Source organism: Pezoporus wallicus, unplaced genomic scaffold (assembly GCF_028554395.1).
Source record: "Pezoporus wallicus isolate ANWC-B61680 ecotype Strahan unplaced genomic scaffold, APGP_CSIRO_Pwel_v1 contig_3486, whole genome shotgun sequence".
NCBI lineage: Eukaryota > Metazoa > Chordata > Aves > Psittaciformes > Psittacidae > Pezoporus > Pezoporus wallicus.
In genome coordinates, this window is record NW_026642292.1 from 6552744 (window position 1) to 6569099 (window position 16356).

General features: G+C 40.5%; 1 protein-coding gene across 3 annotated transcripts in view; it reads left to right on the plus strand.

The window, feature by feature from the left end:
- Positions 1-5856: 5856 nt before the first annotated feature.
- The window catches only part of RALGAPA1 (Ral GTPase activating protein catalytic subunit alpha 1), a 129548-nt gene continuing 119048 nt past the window's right edge, over positions 5857-16356 (plus strand). For all 3 annotated transcript variants that reach the window (XM_057428635.1, XM_057428634.1, XM_057428636.1), the window contains exon 1: positions 5857-6061. In XM_057428635.1, the coding sequence (XP_057284618.1) occupies positions 5956-6061 (106 nt within the window). In that variant the 5' untranslated portion in view covers positions 5857-5955. The remainder of the gene's footprint in view (positions 6062-16356) is intronic.

Below are 16356 nucleotides of genomic sequence, written 5' to 3' on the forward strand. Positions count from 1 at the left end.
CGTCAGGGGGCAGCGGGTGCTCCGGGAGCAGGCAGGGCCTGGACCTTCCGTGCCGCTGCCGAGGGAGCCGGGCTCGGGCTTGTTTAGTCTCCGGTTATTTAACAGAGCAACGGCAATGGACCTGGGCCCCAGGTTCTTCTCTGCTTAGAAACAACTTGCAGGAACCCGGAATCTGGCTGAGTGCTGGTTCTATACCGTTTCAAACACTCACCGAGGCGGTTACCAAGGAACTGATTTTTAAGCCGGTATTCATTTGAGCTACTGTGGCAAAAGAGTTAGTAGTGATGACTGATACTCAGACAGCTGAGAGGGGTTAGGAGAAGGCCTGAACCAAAAGCTGGACACGTCCCCAAAGAAAACCAATGGATTTCACAAACTGGATCTGAAATTCCTCTTAAGACATTCATAGGGATTTAATGACTAGGAAATGGAAATTAAAAAATATCAAAACAATCCTGAATTCAAGTGTTGCATTTTGGAGAAGCTGGATAAAAAAGATTATAAAAAAACTACTGGAAAACAGTTGCAGGGGAAGGAATGGCAGAAAACCAGGAAACCCTTGGCCTGATTGTAATTTCCTGTCCAAACAGTTAGAAATAGTTCTAAGGGAGCTAAAAATAAACCCCAGAAGGAAATAAAAATTCCCATGCCACGGTGGAAAGCAGGAACCAGGGTAGGGAATTGAGCCAGATTTTTTTTTTAGTAATACACAATTTCACATGCTTCTCTTCTGTTTGTAGCTGGGGGGGGGGGGGGGGGGGGGGCAGGGGGAGGAATGCATCTTGGAAATGCAGGCATCAGCTTCCTAGGACTTAATCTGGGCACTCAAAACAATTGAATCACATGTGTGAAGCACACAGAAAAGTGGAACCTAGTACAGGCATGGTGGCTGTTAGACCAGAAATCTTCAGGAAAAGCTAAGTAGAGCTGTAATTATACACCTACTTTGTTGACACCTACTTTGTTGAATGGAGACACTGAATGGAAAACCGTATCATTCCAGAATCCAAAAAGCAGTTACTAGCTTTCTGATTATCAACTTGATTGCCAGGTTTTGTTGCAGTGAGTAACTGCACAGTAACTGTATATTTCTGCCAAGAAGATTTTAAAAAGGCCAAAGATACCTCATGTGAATCAATAGGATACAGGGATAGATGAAACCTTGAAGGAGAAGCATGGATGAATGAGCTTTTACTGTGTTTGACCCAATTTAATGCTCTACATCTTAATGAGCTTGAAATATCTTGTCATTACCAGGTTTTCTCAGTTTGAAGATGTAGTTTGTCTTGGACTCATCATCACAAGTTTGATTATGGGGGGTGAGGTCCTTCAAAGAGGACATCAACATATTAGCCAGGTCTATCAGTATGGGTTATTAATGATGAAAGAAGAATCATGAGAAAAAATTATCTGGAAGATACAACATGAGAGGTTTTAGTTAGTTCTTGTGCCTCACCTGTAGTACAGGTTAAGAAAGAAGTGGTAGTACTGGGGTGTTTGTGAATTCTGGCAAACCAAATTATGTCACTTGAAATATTTTTTATCCAGTATCACAAAAGAAATAACCTACTTGGTATTCTTCAAAGTGAAACACTGGGAGGTGGGTCACAGGAAGGCAGAAAGACCATTTTCCCTGCAGAACAAGGACAGCAGCAAGTTAAAGTAGCAGTCATGTTGTGCAAGATACTAGCTGTGTTTGAAGGCAACTGGATCATGTTCCTACCTTAGCTTGTGTATTATTTAGGCAAGATAATCTGGTATGTGCAAATGCTGTAAAGTAAGCTTAAAACTACTAATCTAAATCAACTCAAAGTGCTATGACTTATTTCTAAAAGACTGCTTACTCCTGAAGGTGAGATAAGGGGAGAGATAAGGGAAATAGGAAAAGGAAATAATCTGTGCAAAATTGGCTCTCCCCAAGAGGCTGGCAGACATTTAGAATTTCTGCTGGGATTTTCTAAGAGTTCTTTTATGGGTTTGTCAATATTACAAAACTATTTCATAAGTTAGGAAAGAAATAGAAAACCTCTCAGTGCTTGAGTCTGAGTACTTTCAGGGGGGGAAAAAAAGAAAAAGTTGTAACTGCTGCTATTTACTCACATTTCAATGCATCTTTCATATCAGATATGAGTGCTAGTGCTTACATTAGAATTCAAACATTGTGAGCTGGAGGTGACTTTGCACAGCAAAAGTCTAAATTCTCTGGCACCACTGGATAGGAATTGGTATTGGTTGCATCATTTGAAAATAACTTTCTCATGTATGAGAGTTCCTCATCATGATATGCCATATATCCCTTCTTTTCTTTGAGCATGGCTGACATAGTCCTAGTGTGTTAAGAAAACAAGTTTAGGTAGTGGTTGTGGGGCTGGTTTGGATTTGTGGTTTGTTGTTTGGGGGTTGTTGTTTTTTTTTTTTTTTTCACTTGCACTCTCACTGCTACTTTTGAATCCATTGTCTAATTCAGATCTGATTTTACATGACAACACAAGTGTTAAATATACCGAGTTTCTGCATGGTATCTGGAACAAAGAACCACTATTAATGTCCCACAGAGCGAAACGTATAACTTATCTTTTATCTTTCCAAGGGACAGAAGTCAGCTCACCAACCTGTAGACACAGTTAAGACTTAACTACAGTCCAGTGTCTTGCTCATCTCAAATAGGTAGGGAAGAACTAAGCCAAAGAAGGTTTATGGTTGTAGAAGGAGGTGACTCATGGCATTCAGTGGCTAGAGTACAAATCCAGAGGAAATATGGCTTCATTAATTCTGCAATTCATAGAAAAAAATATTCAAGCTTGGGATCTCTAGTGGTTGGAAAAACTGCAGTGTTCTAACTTTGTACCAGATGTTCACACAAAGGTATTAATGGTGATACACTGCTTAACAAAAAAAAAGCAATAAACCAAGAATTGATTGTTCATGAGAATATAAACTCATGAACAGTTCTTTCCCTTAATTACAGAAGCTTATAGATTCCAGATCTCATCTGTGAGATATGGGGTTGTGTAAATGAAGTGGGATTTTGTGCTTTTTTTTGCACAGGAACAGGATTTCGTCAAAGAACAGCTAGCTGTTCCATTATTCTCATATTAGAAATATCTTACAGGATGCTGATATTTGACTGCTTAGGTCAAAGTAGCAAACATCTCCAGTATCAATACATTACACTAGAGTGCTAAACTGTACAGAACCCTGGGTTTGACTATTCAAACCTTAAGTATCTAGGTTTGGGGGGTCTTTCTCTCAAACTAAATACTTGCCAATTAAGTTAACTAAAAGTTTATTATTCAGAATAATTCCCAAACAGGAAAAGCCATATACCCAGAGGATTACAACACACCATTCTAATGCCCAGGGTGCAATTTAGAGAGGCTGCTTTCTCAAAAGCAAGACAACCAACATAGGAAGGAAACTGTGGAGGCTAGTATAGAAAAGTAGGAACAGGAGTACTTAGAGAAAAGCCTGACAGGGATCAGCTGTTGAGCTAAACAGGAAGAGATGAGAAGCAGTGGAATGCTTTTTTAAAATTCTTTAAAATGTATTATTTTCTCTTGGAGGAACTTACATGCAAATAGTTCTTTGTGGAATATAACAATGCACCTCTAAGGGATCAGTTTTAAGATGCATGCTAGCTACCTGAAAGAAGGGAAATACTCGGTGAAATTCTGAGTAATTTTAACTCTTTTTAATTCATGTACATAATGTGGTGTAAATACTAGTAAACCTGGAGTTCCAGAAACTCCAGAAACTTGTATTTCTGGGAGTGGGTGCAAAAATCCAAAACATAATCCGCCCATTTGAAATGTGAACTATTGAACCAGGCTAGAACTGAAGAGTTTGTACTCTCTTCAAGAGACCAAAAAAATAAAACCAAACCAAACCAAACCAAAACCCCTCATGATTTTTCAAGTACTTGGCAACAGCTGAATTCTTTAGAAATTTTAAATCCTAGATGAATTGTGATAAGTTAATTGATAGTACGAACATGATGCAGTTGTCCCTGCTACTTTGAGTGTCTGATGGGGCCCTGTAGAGAGAGTTTAAAAGAAGGGGAAAGAAGTTCTGCAGTGCTTAATTGTCTACACTACTCCTTTAAAAGTTCAGTTAAATTTTCCTGTGGCGGTCCCCTCACAGCTGGACAAAAATGTTTGAAAAGTTCTTTCTGTAAAGTGGAAACGCAAAGAACTGGGTACAGTACTCGCCACCTGGAATGCAGCAGAACCCAACCCCTCCCTAACTAATCCTGCTATTTTCTAGCCCTGTCCTTCATGCATAAGCAAAGGCATCAGAGTCACATGCTTTGAAGTCAAGCCTTTGCAAGATCACGGCTTTCACTGTGCACAGAACGTGCCCTTCCTGCCTGGTGTGCTCTGCACGAAATGGTTCTCTGTAGAAGCCATTATTACCTTGGTTAACACTACCACCTCCTATCATTTAATGTTTTGGTGCTGTCTTAACCTATTATTTTTAAGCTTTGTCTTCAATTAAAGGCAGGCAGATGATGCTGGCTCCCTCACTCATTCCCTGCTGACTAAATCCTACTGCCCTTATGCTTATAACATTAACTGTTATTGGTCATGCCTTTAAATACTCAGGCTATGTTATTTATGTAACAGGCATGTAAATGTTGACCACTCTTACAATTTTAGAACATCTCAAATAGTTAAATATTGCTAATATTAAAAACTCCAGCGGTTGTAACGACACTCTTAGCTTAGGGAATTTGGGTTTCCTCAGTGCAAAACCAAGCACCAGGGACTGTTTGAAAACATCCAGGCAAAGAGACACAGGAATTCATATATCTTAAATGATACAACAGATGTCTGTTGAAAAGTCCAAGAATTGTCTAGTTCATAAAGTCAGTGATTGTACACCAATGCCAGGCTTTTAGGATAAACTTTGGGTTTTTTCAATATCACTAATTCAGCCCCTCAGCTGCAGAGGTTATGTGTGACCCTGTGCATTTCCCTGGCTGTTGCTGTGGGCCTTGCTGACAAGGTCATGTCTGGGACCTGTACAAATGAGGGCTTTTGAGCCTGTTTTTCTCTTTGCTGCAGGAGCAACATGGACATGACCATCCCATGGCATGCACAAGGAACGAGGATGCTCCAGACTGTTGTGCTAGACCCAGCCTTACTTGATGGCTCAGCCTCAATGCCAGCACTGCATCCAAAAGCACAGGCAGCAAAGCCGGGAAGAAGCAACTGTGGGCAGGAGCTGAGGGCAAGATGTTGCAGCACTCTGAGGACCAGTGTGTAAAGAGGGACTATGAGACGTCATTGCTGGTTGCACAACTGAGGATTGAGTAAAGGTTTGGAGTCACTGCCTTGGTGGACACAGTCCCACCTGGATTTTATTTCCTTATTTCCCACGGATTCGCCCCTTACTTCGCCACACTTCAGTGCCTTTTTATAGCCCGGAGTAGCTATATAATGGGAAAACTTGACATTTTACTTGTAACAGCTGAGGTGCAGTTCCTGCATCAGTCGCTGTTGCCGAGCTGCGCAGACAGTACCGCGGCCACCCCCTGCGCGCCCTGCCTCTCAACCCGCTCCCGCCCCTGGCAGGGGCACCGCGGCCTCCAGCGGCGCCGGGCCCCAGGGGCGGGCGGGAGGCAGTGGCGGAGCCCCGCCCGCCGCGCCTCGGAGGTGCGGAGGGGAGCGGCGGCCGTGACGTCACTGTGCGGTTGCCATAGGGACGCCTATGGTCGCACCTGACGGCTGTCGTGAAGCAGCGAGAAGAGAGCCGGGAAAGAGGAAGGGGGAGCCCAGGCCCGGCCCGGCCCGGCCTCCCCCCGCCCCGGGCCCGCGGGGAATTGGCTCCGCGCCGCGCCCCGCCGCATTTCAGTCGGAGGCAGAAGGAGGTGGCGCTGCCCCGGAGCGGGCGGATCCGGAGGCTCACTGCCTGCCTCTGGAGCGCGGCGCCGGGGCTAGACCCGGGCCCGGCGGGATGTTCTCCAAGAAGCCACACGGGGACGTGCGGAAATCCACGCAGAAGGTGCTGGACACCCGCAAGGACCCCCTCACCCGCCTCAAACACCTGCGCGTCCTCATCGGTGAGACGGCCGGGAGGGAGGGACAGATCGAGCGGGTCAGAGGGGGCCGCGGCCTTGGGGCCGTGCGGCTGCCGGACCCGAGTTCTGCCGCAGGAAAGACCGGGAACTTGGAGGGACCGGCTCGGCGCCGGGGGGGGGAGGGAGGGTGGCTCACGGCTTTGCTCCAGCGAGGGACCACGCCCGGCGGCCGGGCATCGTGGGGCGGTGGCACTTGCGCGGCTTCAGTTGTGTGCCGGGGGCCGCAGGAGCAGACGGGCTGAGAGGGGGTGGCCTCTGATGCTCCCCGCTGTTGCATTGAGACACGCACATTGGCACTGAATTTGAAGGTGGAGTTCATCTGCTAGCTGTGGATGGAGTTGAAAAGCTGGCGTGCTTTCCCCGCGAATTATTCTTTTCGCCTACATAAATACTGCTAAGTCGGTATGCTTGAGCAGAAGTGGCTGGTGAGCGTTAATAGTGTTTGTGACTCCCTAATCAATTTCCTCTAAATGCTTACAGTAACAGCTTACGTTTGTCTATGTTTTCAAGGTAAGAGCTATAACAGGTGCTCACTAGAGTAGCTGTAGACAGCTTTCATACAGTTAGTCTAAGACCGGTTTTGTTTTGCCAGTTGGTCAGGGAGGGAACATACACACTTAAGTACTGCTGCAGTTCCATGTGAACAGCTGTTTAACCTGACCAGTGAATTAGAAATTATATGGAATAACTGCCTAATGGAAAAGCAGTGTGAAACAAAACCCTCAAAGTTAACAATTCCCCAGTAGCTGTTAGTTGCAAATGCTTGTAAAAATCTAAGTTATTGTCATAAAGGTGTTGAAAAAAGTTTGCTCTGGAGTGTCTTTTGGGCCCTTCATTTTTGTCAGTGCATGTGTTGCTTCTAAAACTTTATCAACATACGAGCAGGGCTTGGTCAAAGGCAAAGGCATTCTGTATTTAGTACAGAGTACCGAATGGATTCTTTTTGGTTCTGCCTGCAGTCTGGAGGTATTTAAGTACCTTGTCTTCCAAAGCTGAATTCTTTCTTTTCAAAGGAAAACTGTTGTTGCTCCCTTTTTTACTTTTGTATTCGTGTTTGAAGGAACAGGTGTTTCTGCATGGCAGCATCTGCTGATGCATGTCTTATTTTCTGCAACATAGTAATTACTTAGACTTTTGAAATGGAGAATAGTTGGGTAGCTTGCAATTCAAGGCACTTCAGTAGTGCGATGTAACTTCTTACCTCACTCAGAATGTTACCAGTCATCTTAACTAGCTGTACTGAGCCAGTTGTGGCTTGCTTTGTGTGGATTTACATTTCTTTTTAGCTATATCAACAGCTGAAACTTAAGAGGAAAGAGCATTAGAAAGAAACTAAATACCTGTCTGAATTTAGGTTTCCAAGCTAAAGCATGTTCAATATTCCTAGTTTTGCTTTAGTCTGCAAGCCAGTCTGTGATTTTAATCTAATCTTTTCTAAGTTTGATAGTCCTCTTGCTGGTCTTCTATTTACAAGATTTTCCTTCATCTTTATTAATACTTAGGTGCATTCTTTAAGATGCAAGCTGTGAGCACTGTGTCAAGCAGACGTTCTTACCTAATCTAAGGTTTCTGCTGACTGGCTGTAGGACAGAATAAATCTGCTGGGGCATGTTTTCATGTGATAGTCATTCCCTCTTCCGCCCTGCACATGCGTACATCTTGCCTGTTGTAACACAGCTCCCACATACCCTTTCTCCAAGGTTGGGAGAATACAGTGTGTGACACCGTAAGTAGGGAAGGGTGCAACAGTACGATTCGGCTTGTCTGTCTTGAATGCATCTACAAGACTTTGGCATTGTGCAGATATTCTTAAATGCACGAGGTACAAAACCAAGGTCTTTGAGAGGGGGACTGTGATATTTCTCTTAAGTATTCCTACAGTAGTTCAAGGAACTTATATAGCAGATTACTTGAAATCTGTCTTCTGTGATCAGGTGACTTCACATGTAGGCACTATCCTACAACTTGAGCAGCATAGTGCTGCATATCTTTGTTTCTTCAGTGACAACTCCGCCAGCATAGTAATTGTCATGTTTCCATATGCTCAGGGGAGCCATGATAGCTGTTGCCAGCAGACTGAGGGGAGAAGGGAGGAAATTTCAGTTTAGCTCTGTTCATCATATTTTTGGATGAAAACCAGTTTGTCTTGTTTATTGCTCTTAGACCCTGCATATTGGAGACTAAAGGACTATCCAGAAGAGAATTCTCTGCTGTTTCACATGCAAGAGAAGGAAAGAATTTTCTTTTGTTTCTAACTTAAAATCCTTTCAATAGGCTTGCAAGGTGTATTAGAACAGAGTTGATTTTTCTTTTTTTTTTTTTTCTGTACTTTTTAGTCTCTGGCTCAGCAATGATAAACTGAAGTGTGGCCTTGGATTCATGATTAACACTTTAGGGGAGGAAAGGGAGTACTAGTTCATTTTCTAGTTGCGTCCAAAGCAGCAGTTCTCCAGTAAGCTAAAATAATAAATAGTTACGAAAACAGGTGAGTGCTTGTGAATTATAGACTGCTGATTGCCTATTAACCAAACAGGAGAAATAAAAAAAAACATTACGGTAAAATACTGACAGTTAGATACTGAAAGGTAATGGTGCAGGTCAGGCATCATCTAAAAATATTTAAGATAGTGTAATGTGGTTTTTAGTAAAGACCAGAAAATACTTAACAATTCCAGAGAATCTAGTATGGAGGTAAGTGAAAGGACAGCACAAAGGTAAGTTACATGTATTTTTGAGAAATTAGTGTACATTAGATAGAATTATTTAAATGCATTTTGCAAAATAACTTAGAATGGGGTGAGTTGTATCACTTCAGGAAAAAGTATCTTGGTGGTGGTGACAACTCAGTTTAAATTTAGTAAAAAATGCAAATTAATCTGCATAAGAAATATAGAAAATTTTGTGGTCTTCATAAAACAGTGCTGTACCATTACACCAAACACCACTGCCGTTTTAGTAACCTTATTGTTGTAGTCAGTGTATGGAGGATTTGGAGATGAGAATGACTTGAGTGAAAGAAAAACTTTAATGTGAAAAGACATTGGGAGCTTTGGAATCCCTTTCTGTAGGGCAGATAGGGAAAAATATGTAAGCATATATGAAAAAAAAAAAACTAGGAAAAAATTTGCTAAGGCCCACCAAATTTGAAGTTACAGTAAAAGATTCTTAGCTTGGGAAGCTCCTGAGTGCTAGACAATGAGTTGTAGACATAGTGGGGGAAATGTATTTGTTATGGTTTTGTTTGTTTATTGGATTTGGTTTTGTTTGCTTGTTTGTTTTTTGTTTGTTTTTTTTTTCTCTTTTTTGGTGAAACTCTTGTAGATAACTGTTCTTTGCCACTTCATTTGTGTCCTATCTGTGGCTGTTTCTCTGCTTCAGTATGGTTTTATTCAGCCTTTTTTCATAATTCAGGAATGAAGGAAAATTCAGTGAAATTCAGGTGACTAATTCATGAATTGACTAAATTATCTGTTAATATAAATATAATACATGACCTGCATGTCACAGGCATAAGTTTGTTTTTAAGAAACCTCAAAATAGTAATAAATATTATTATTGCTAAGAAATTGTAAGAAAAATGGGAAAGAGATTGATATCTCATATCCTGGGACATAGCACTCTGTGGGTGAAAGTAATCTCCAAACGAAATGGTCTTTAAGGTCTCTTCTAACCCAAACCATTCTGTGATCCTTCCCATAGGGAAGGATTAGTTTCTTCCCATAGGGAAGAGTTTACACCCGCAGACAGCATCACCCCTCTATTCTCCCCTCCCTCACTATCCCCCCATCGACCTTTCTCCTTCCCCCCCCCCCCCCCTTAGATCTGGGAAGTCTCATACAGTTCCCTAATGCTATCTTCGTCAGTATGTGATTGTTTGTTTGTTTGTTTGTTTTTAAATCGGAATGTTCTTCTGTCTTTTTTTTCTACATGCTGGAAAGGCTGTAACGTTTTTGTTTACTGTGAGCTGCTGCAGTGGTTACAGCATGTTAACCTTGAGCAGCAACCCTGAATGGGATTCCCTTGCAGTCTGTATGGCAGTGGCGCAGTGTTGTCAGAAGTAAGGCCCTTGTGCTATAAGGAAGGCAGCTGGCTGCAGTTAGTGCAGGTGTGGTCAGTGGGACTTTTCCAGCAGATGGAAGTGGAGGCACACAGTGTACTTTATGGAATCAGGTATTGCCTATTGAACGAAGCCTGTCATTTTCCAGAAGAATGTTTTAGCAATTCCCAGTGAATTAGCAGCTAATTGCAGTTTTTTGGGATTCTTAAGAGTAAATAAATGGAAATTATATTCCATTGTTCTTATAATCAGTGTTGCATTGTTTAATCAGACTTCAACATCAAACTAAAATTCTATGGTTTTAAAATAGTAGTTTATAAAAGTTTGTTCTAGTAATCCTTCAGGTATCAAATCATGCTGGATTTGTCCTTGTGTTAAAGCAGTTGCTTTGAGAACTCTGTAAATAAGGCAGCTAGATATGTGACCCTTTTATAATGTTGTACATTAATAATATTGACTTCTTGTTTTGTTCTAGGTTTGATATCAAATATGTTGCTGCTACCTGTTGAATCTGTAGTTTCAGTCAGAATTTGTAAATATATATATTAAAAAAGCTGAACTCCTTAAATATTTAATAACTTTGTGTGATCTTGCTGTGTGCAAGCAATTCAAATGAGTATACTTGGCTTAAGATTTACTTTAAGGGCTGAATTCTTAAGAATTTTTTTTCTTTCCTTCATTTTGTTTCAAAGTAGGAGTTACAGGCTTGTAATCTGTTAATGCAGAGTAAAGGAAAAAAGAATATATTGTTTTTCATAAACTTTTATTATTTATCTTAAAAATACACCACATTTATCTCTGGAACCATGGAGAGAATGCTTGTAAAATGTAATGCTAAGAGGACAGTGTTTGAAGTGTGGGATTTATTTTGATTATTGTTTCGTTTTGTTGATCTTGGTGGGTGGTTAGTGTTTGACGGATCGTGTGAGCAGTCTCTGAAAGGGAAAATTGAGCTATTCTGGACGTAATGAAACAGGCTGCATTGGACATCCATTCTTATATGTTGTCTAGTATTAAACAAGGTACTTAAACGGAGATTGCATTTGTATAAAGGGGTTTTAATTTAAGAAATCTATTTCACTGGCAGTCAGCCCTAATGCTTCAGCTGGATGGCATTCATTGGTGTTTCACATCATCAACATCACTGTCTTGGTTTCAGCTGTAAGTTATTTTTTCTCCTTCCTAGTAGCTGGTGCAGTGTTTGGCTTCAGTCTGAGAACAGTGCTGGTAGACTGGTAGTTGTTGTTGAGCAGCACTTACTCTGATCAGGGACCTTTTACTCTCTCATGCTCTGCCATGAGGAGAGGAATAAGAAGCCAGGAGGAAGCAGAGACAGGACCCCTGACCCAAACTAGCCAAAGGGGTATTCCATACTACAGCATGTCATACCAGTATATAAACTGGGGGGAGTTGGCTGGGAGGGACTGATTGCTGCTTAGGTTGGGCTAGGTATTGGCAGGTGGTGAGCAATTGTAGTGTGCATCACTTCTGTTCATTGTTTCTTTCCTGTTCCTTTTTTAGTTTCATATGCTCTCCCCTTGTTATTTCCCTTATCATTATTATTAGTAGTTTTATATTATACTTTGATTACTGGACTGTTCTTAACCTGTGGGGTTTACATTCTTTCAGTTCTCTTCCCCATCCCACCTTGGAGTGGGGGGAGGGAGTGAGCAAGTGTCTGCATGGTTCTGAGTTACCAGCTGGGCTTAAACCATAGTAATCATTCATTATAGTACTGCTTATATACTATAATAAATGAAAAATGTGTTAGGGTCATGAAAGTGAGAGGTGAGTGAGAACCTATAGCAAAGCTAGTTGCCTGGAATTTTCTTTGGAGATAACCATTCCAGAAGTTTCTGTGGATGTGTAAAGCTGTATTATTTTTGGCAAGACTTGTACATTGTTTTTTATTTTTTTCGTTTCTTTTCCTGGTAATTCTAATGGCAGAGAACATGTCACTGCTGTAATTCATGGATTTGGCCATGGGTTGTATGCAGTTTAAAAAATTATACTTGATGTTCTGTTTTAACTTAACCCCGAACACATTTTGTTCCATTTTAGCCAGGAGCACAGGGGAAGAATTTCTTTGCTTTTGGATTTTTTGCTGAAGTTACACTCAACTTGCAGAGAGCAGCAGCGGCCAGTGCTGCTGGCTTGCCAGGGTAAGGGCTGGAGTTGGATCAAAGTCCCAGGCTCTTGAGGGCTTGGATGTGAAGGAAAGGCGTTTAGCTGATGGCAGTCCAGATGAAAATAAGTAGGTTACTACAGGACTGTTTGAACTTGCTTAGAAAAAAAGCTTAAGTTCTGGAGCATGGGTGAGCTGTTATGGAAGTGTTTCTTACAAGTTTACTAGCGTAGACTGGAGTCTGCAAGCAACCTAAAAGAATTAGTTTGGAGAGATGTTAGTTGCTTCTGCTCATTCCTATAGAGTGCTGGTAATCTGTAACAGATTGTGTGTAGATGATGCTCATTGGTGCTGTAAACTTGCTTATTCGTTCAGAATTTCCCTTCTCCCCTTTGCATGTTTGTATCTAAAAGATGGTGGTGATTGGGAGTTCAGACTTGTCTGATGCAAAATAGAAGTCCATTAAAGATGTCTTGAAGTGTGTTTCCTTTTCAGTACCAAGCCCCTCAAGAATATTTTCTTTGACAAAATTACCTTTTTAAAAAAGAAAAATTGTTTTTACTAAATAGCTGTTAGTGATCTGGAACAGTAAGAGCTAATGTGAAGCCCTTGTTTAATAGATTTGCATTTGTAGCTTACCATTAAAGTGTTGTGCTTTGTTATCATTGGATTTTTCTCATTTTGACAGTCTGTTAACTATGGTAAAGCCACCAGTTAGTTACAGAGTTTTTCCACATAACCTTTCTAAATGGCATGCTGTCTGCATGTAACTGAACTTCTCTGTGCTGTTTTGTTACAAAGCAGACATATTTTTTTGTTGTTGTTGGGTTTGATTGTTGTTTTTTGGGGTTTTTTTTGTTTGTTTCAGCTTGGAGAGTTAAGGATTAGTAAGTTCGGTTGACCATTTTGATTGTGTTAGCTGAAATTGAGTACACTTAGAAATTTCTTGCTTTCTAATGGCACCAGTTTGTTATGGGAAATGATGTTGAACACTTCAGTCCGTAGTGGGCCCCTGCTTTACAGAAATAGACCTAGAAGTCTGGCCATCTTCCAGGCCATTGTTTGCTGCAGTTGTCACTGGTGTTTTATTTTTGGGAAAGGATGAGGGAAAGTGACATAAAAGCCAGCAAGTCTCCAATGAGACAGGATAATGTTTTTTTGTTGGTGGTTTTTTTCCTTTTTTTTTATACTATGTGCTGTTAAAATTTTATGTATAAACATGCTATTAAATTCTGAAATGCTTAAAATGATTTGTAAAATTAACTACAACTTTATTTGTAATGATGTTGACTGTTCTGTTGAATGCTGTGGTAAATTTCTGTGATGCTTTGCATGAACTGGTGAATGCTAATGTTCTCCAGAAAAGTTAATGCTGGGGGGGGGTGGATTTTTTTTTTATGTCAGAATTCTGATTGCTTGCCTTTAAAGTTTTGTCCTCTGCAGAAAGTACAAATACCTGCTTTATAATATTTTCATTTCATACAGCAGGTAATCGTATAAATAGCATAGATGCATTTCCCTTTCTAAATCAACTCATTATAAATATGTAACAGGTGTTGTGGATTAGTTTATAATAATTTGTATGGTAATATGTAGAAAAAAAACAGGGAAGACTAACTGTATGTAAGTAACTTACAAGTTGAGATCCTCTTCCTACAGAGGTTTGGGGTGTTGAATGTGTAAACTTGTGAGCTTTACAGAATCTGACGCAGGTGATCCCTTATGGGTAATGATCTATGTGGCTTTTTCTGGTACATGTTTTACATCTGACAATTTTTTAAGCTCTCAGAGGTGGTGCTTTTTCATGGTAATTCTAACTATGATGTGGTATGTAAATAGTATCCTTCTAATGCGTACTATGGTTACATGCTTATGGAAATACTATTGTCAATGCTTATTATTCCTGCTTAAAAAGTGATGTGCTGCTAATTGAACCACAGTAAAAGCATTAGAGCTTGGGTTGACTGTCACCAGAGTTTTGTGGCAGAAAAAATTTTCTGTAAAAAAAATTTGGCCTAGAATCTTCCCTTCCTAAAATGATTATTGTGGGCACTTAAGTTTTTAATTGCTTTCTGAGACACTTGAGAAGAATGGAACCTTTTAGAACGTTTTGAACAATTAACCTTCAAAGAGTTCCTAAGAAGAGTTGGCCACTTGAAAATGTGGGAAAGCAAGTTCCCAAAAGTGCAGTCATGTGAAAGCACAGAAGTTGGCAAAGAGGTAGAGGGCTTTTTTTATTTGATTGCTGGGTTTATTTTTAATTTAGTCCTTCTTTGCTGCAGTTCCAGTCTGTAAGGTGGGGAATAGTGGAACTTACAAATTTCAGTGGTTTAATGGAAATATGAATTCCAGTTATTTGGTGCTTGAATGCTTTTGAAATGAAGGTCATACAAATAGCTTAAATAAGTAGTCTTCCATTTTTAGTTTGGTTGTGTGTTTTGTGCATCAGAATAGAACAGAAATCCATAAGATGAATGTTACCAGAAAAGGTAACTTACCTGAACATAGGAAAAAGCCTGAAGCTACTTTTAGGTAAGTTGTATGGTAGCAAGAAAAGGACAGAGAAGCTATACAGTGTTTTTGTGTGCTTAAATGTAACTTTCTCCTTGGAAAAAAAGTCAAAAGACACCACTGAACACACAGAGTTAATGCAGAGATCAGATTTTTAACACAAACACTGGTACAAAAGTTATTAAGGAAAAATCAGCAAAATCCATGTTTCTTGCTTTTGTGAAGCATAAAGAGAACTGCCTTTTCTTGGCAAACAGGTTCCATAAATGATGCTGGAAATAGTAGAATCATAGAATGGTTTGGGTTGGAAAGGACCTTAGTACCGTCTAGTTCCACCCCCTTGCCATGGACAGGAACACCTCGAACTAGACCATGTTGGCAAAGGCTCTGTCCAACCTGGCCTTGACAGAGGACATAAAAAATACGAATTTTAATGTGCTGGAACTGTGCTTTATACAGTAGAAGCCTTATTTTTTCATTGTTGGAGTACAGTGATGTCCCATTTTTCTCTCACCCATTCTGAGAAACCTTTCTAACTATTTTATATGATGCCTGATCTGTTTTGAAATCCTTTCTTCCTCCCATTCTGGGCATAAGTACGAAGAACAGGAGGGATACATTAGTTTGTGTTAGTTACATGAATCTGTGGTAGGAGAATACAAAGTTCTTTTGTTTAAAATTTAAAAAAAGAAAAAAGCACCCTGAGTTATGGGGGAAAGCCTGTTTCTGTGTAATCCCACTTCATGTAAAAGCAAGGATATGTCTCTCTGTTCTTAAACAGGCAGTAAAGATTACGTAGCTAAAACAGACGAGCAACTCCTGCAAATTCCCAGTTCAAGGCTGTTTGAAACGGACATGCATATGCTCCTTGCACAGGAAATGATTTTTACCTCTGTGTGCAATGTTCACGATACTTTGGGAGAGCACAGAGAAGAGGCAATGACTTAATGTTAAAGAAAATGGTTTAAGATGAGAATTTAAGGGCTGTATCTTTAGCTGATTGTGAGGACAAAGGTGAACTGAGTGTTTTAAGAGACTGTTTTCATTGGGGAAAAAAAATTGGATCTTTCATTAATGAAGAAAGCTGTTACAGCAGCATATAGCTGGAAGTTTTGACATCAATCAATGGGAGCAGTAGACTCTCCATGCATGTGTTAGTCCTGTGGTTTGTATTCAGCATAGCAGTAGCTGTGAAATGGAATGATGTATGCAGGTGGCCAGAGTAGCTTATTGCCAGATCAAACTATTCTAACGTCTACATTGTTATTTCTGTGCTATGTCTGCTTTTTTTTTCCCACCTTCTTGCCGTAATTCTTGGTCCAGGGTATACCTAATGGGTTCCGAATTTCTTGACCAACACAGGGTTCCAAATTTCTGGACCTGAATCACTGTAGGTGTCCTTCAGTCATGAGCAGATGCTACTTTTTGCTGTATGTGGCAAACCTACCAAAGTGTGTTTTTCCTCCTTCAGAGGAAAAGCTGTTTTTCAGTATTAGTAGAAATAGTTTGTGTGGGATTTCTTGTTTGTTTTTTTTTTTTGGTTGGTTGGTTTTTGTTTCTTGGAGTTTTTAAGTGTTATTTTCA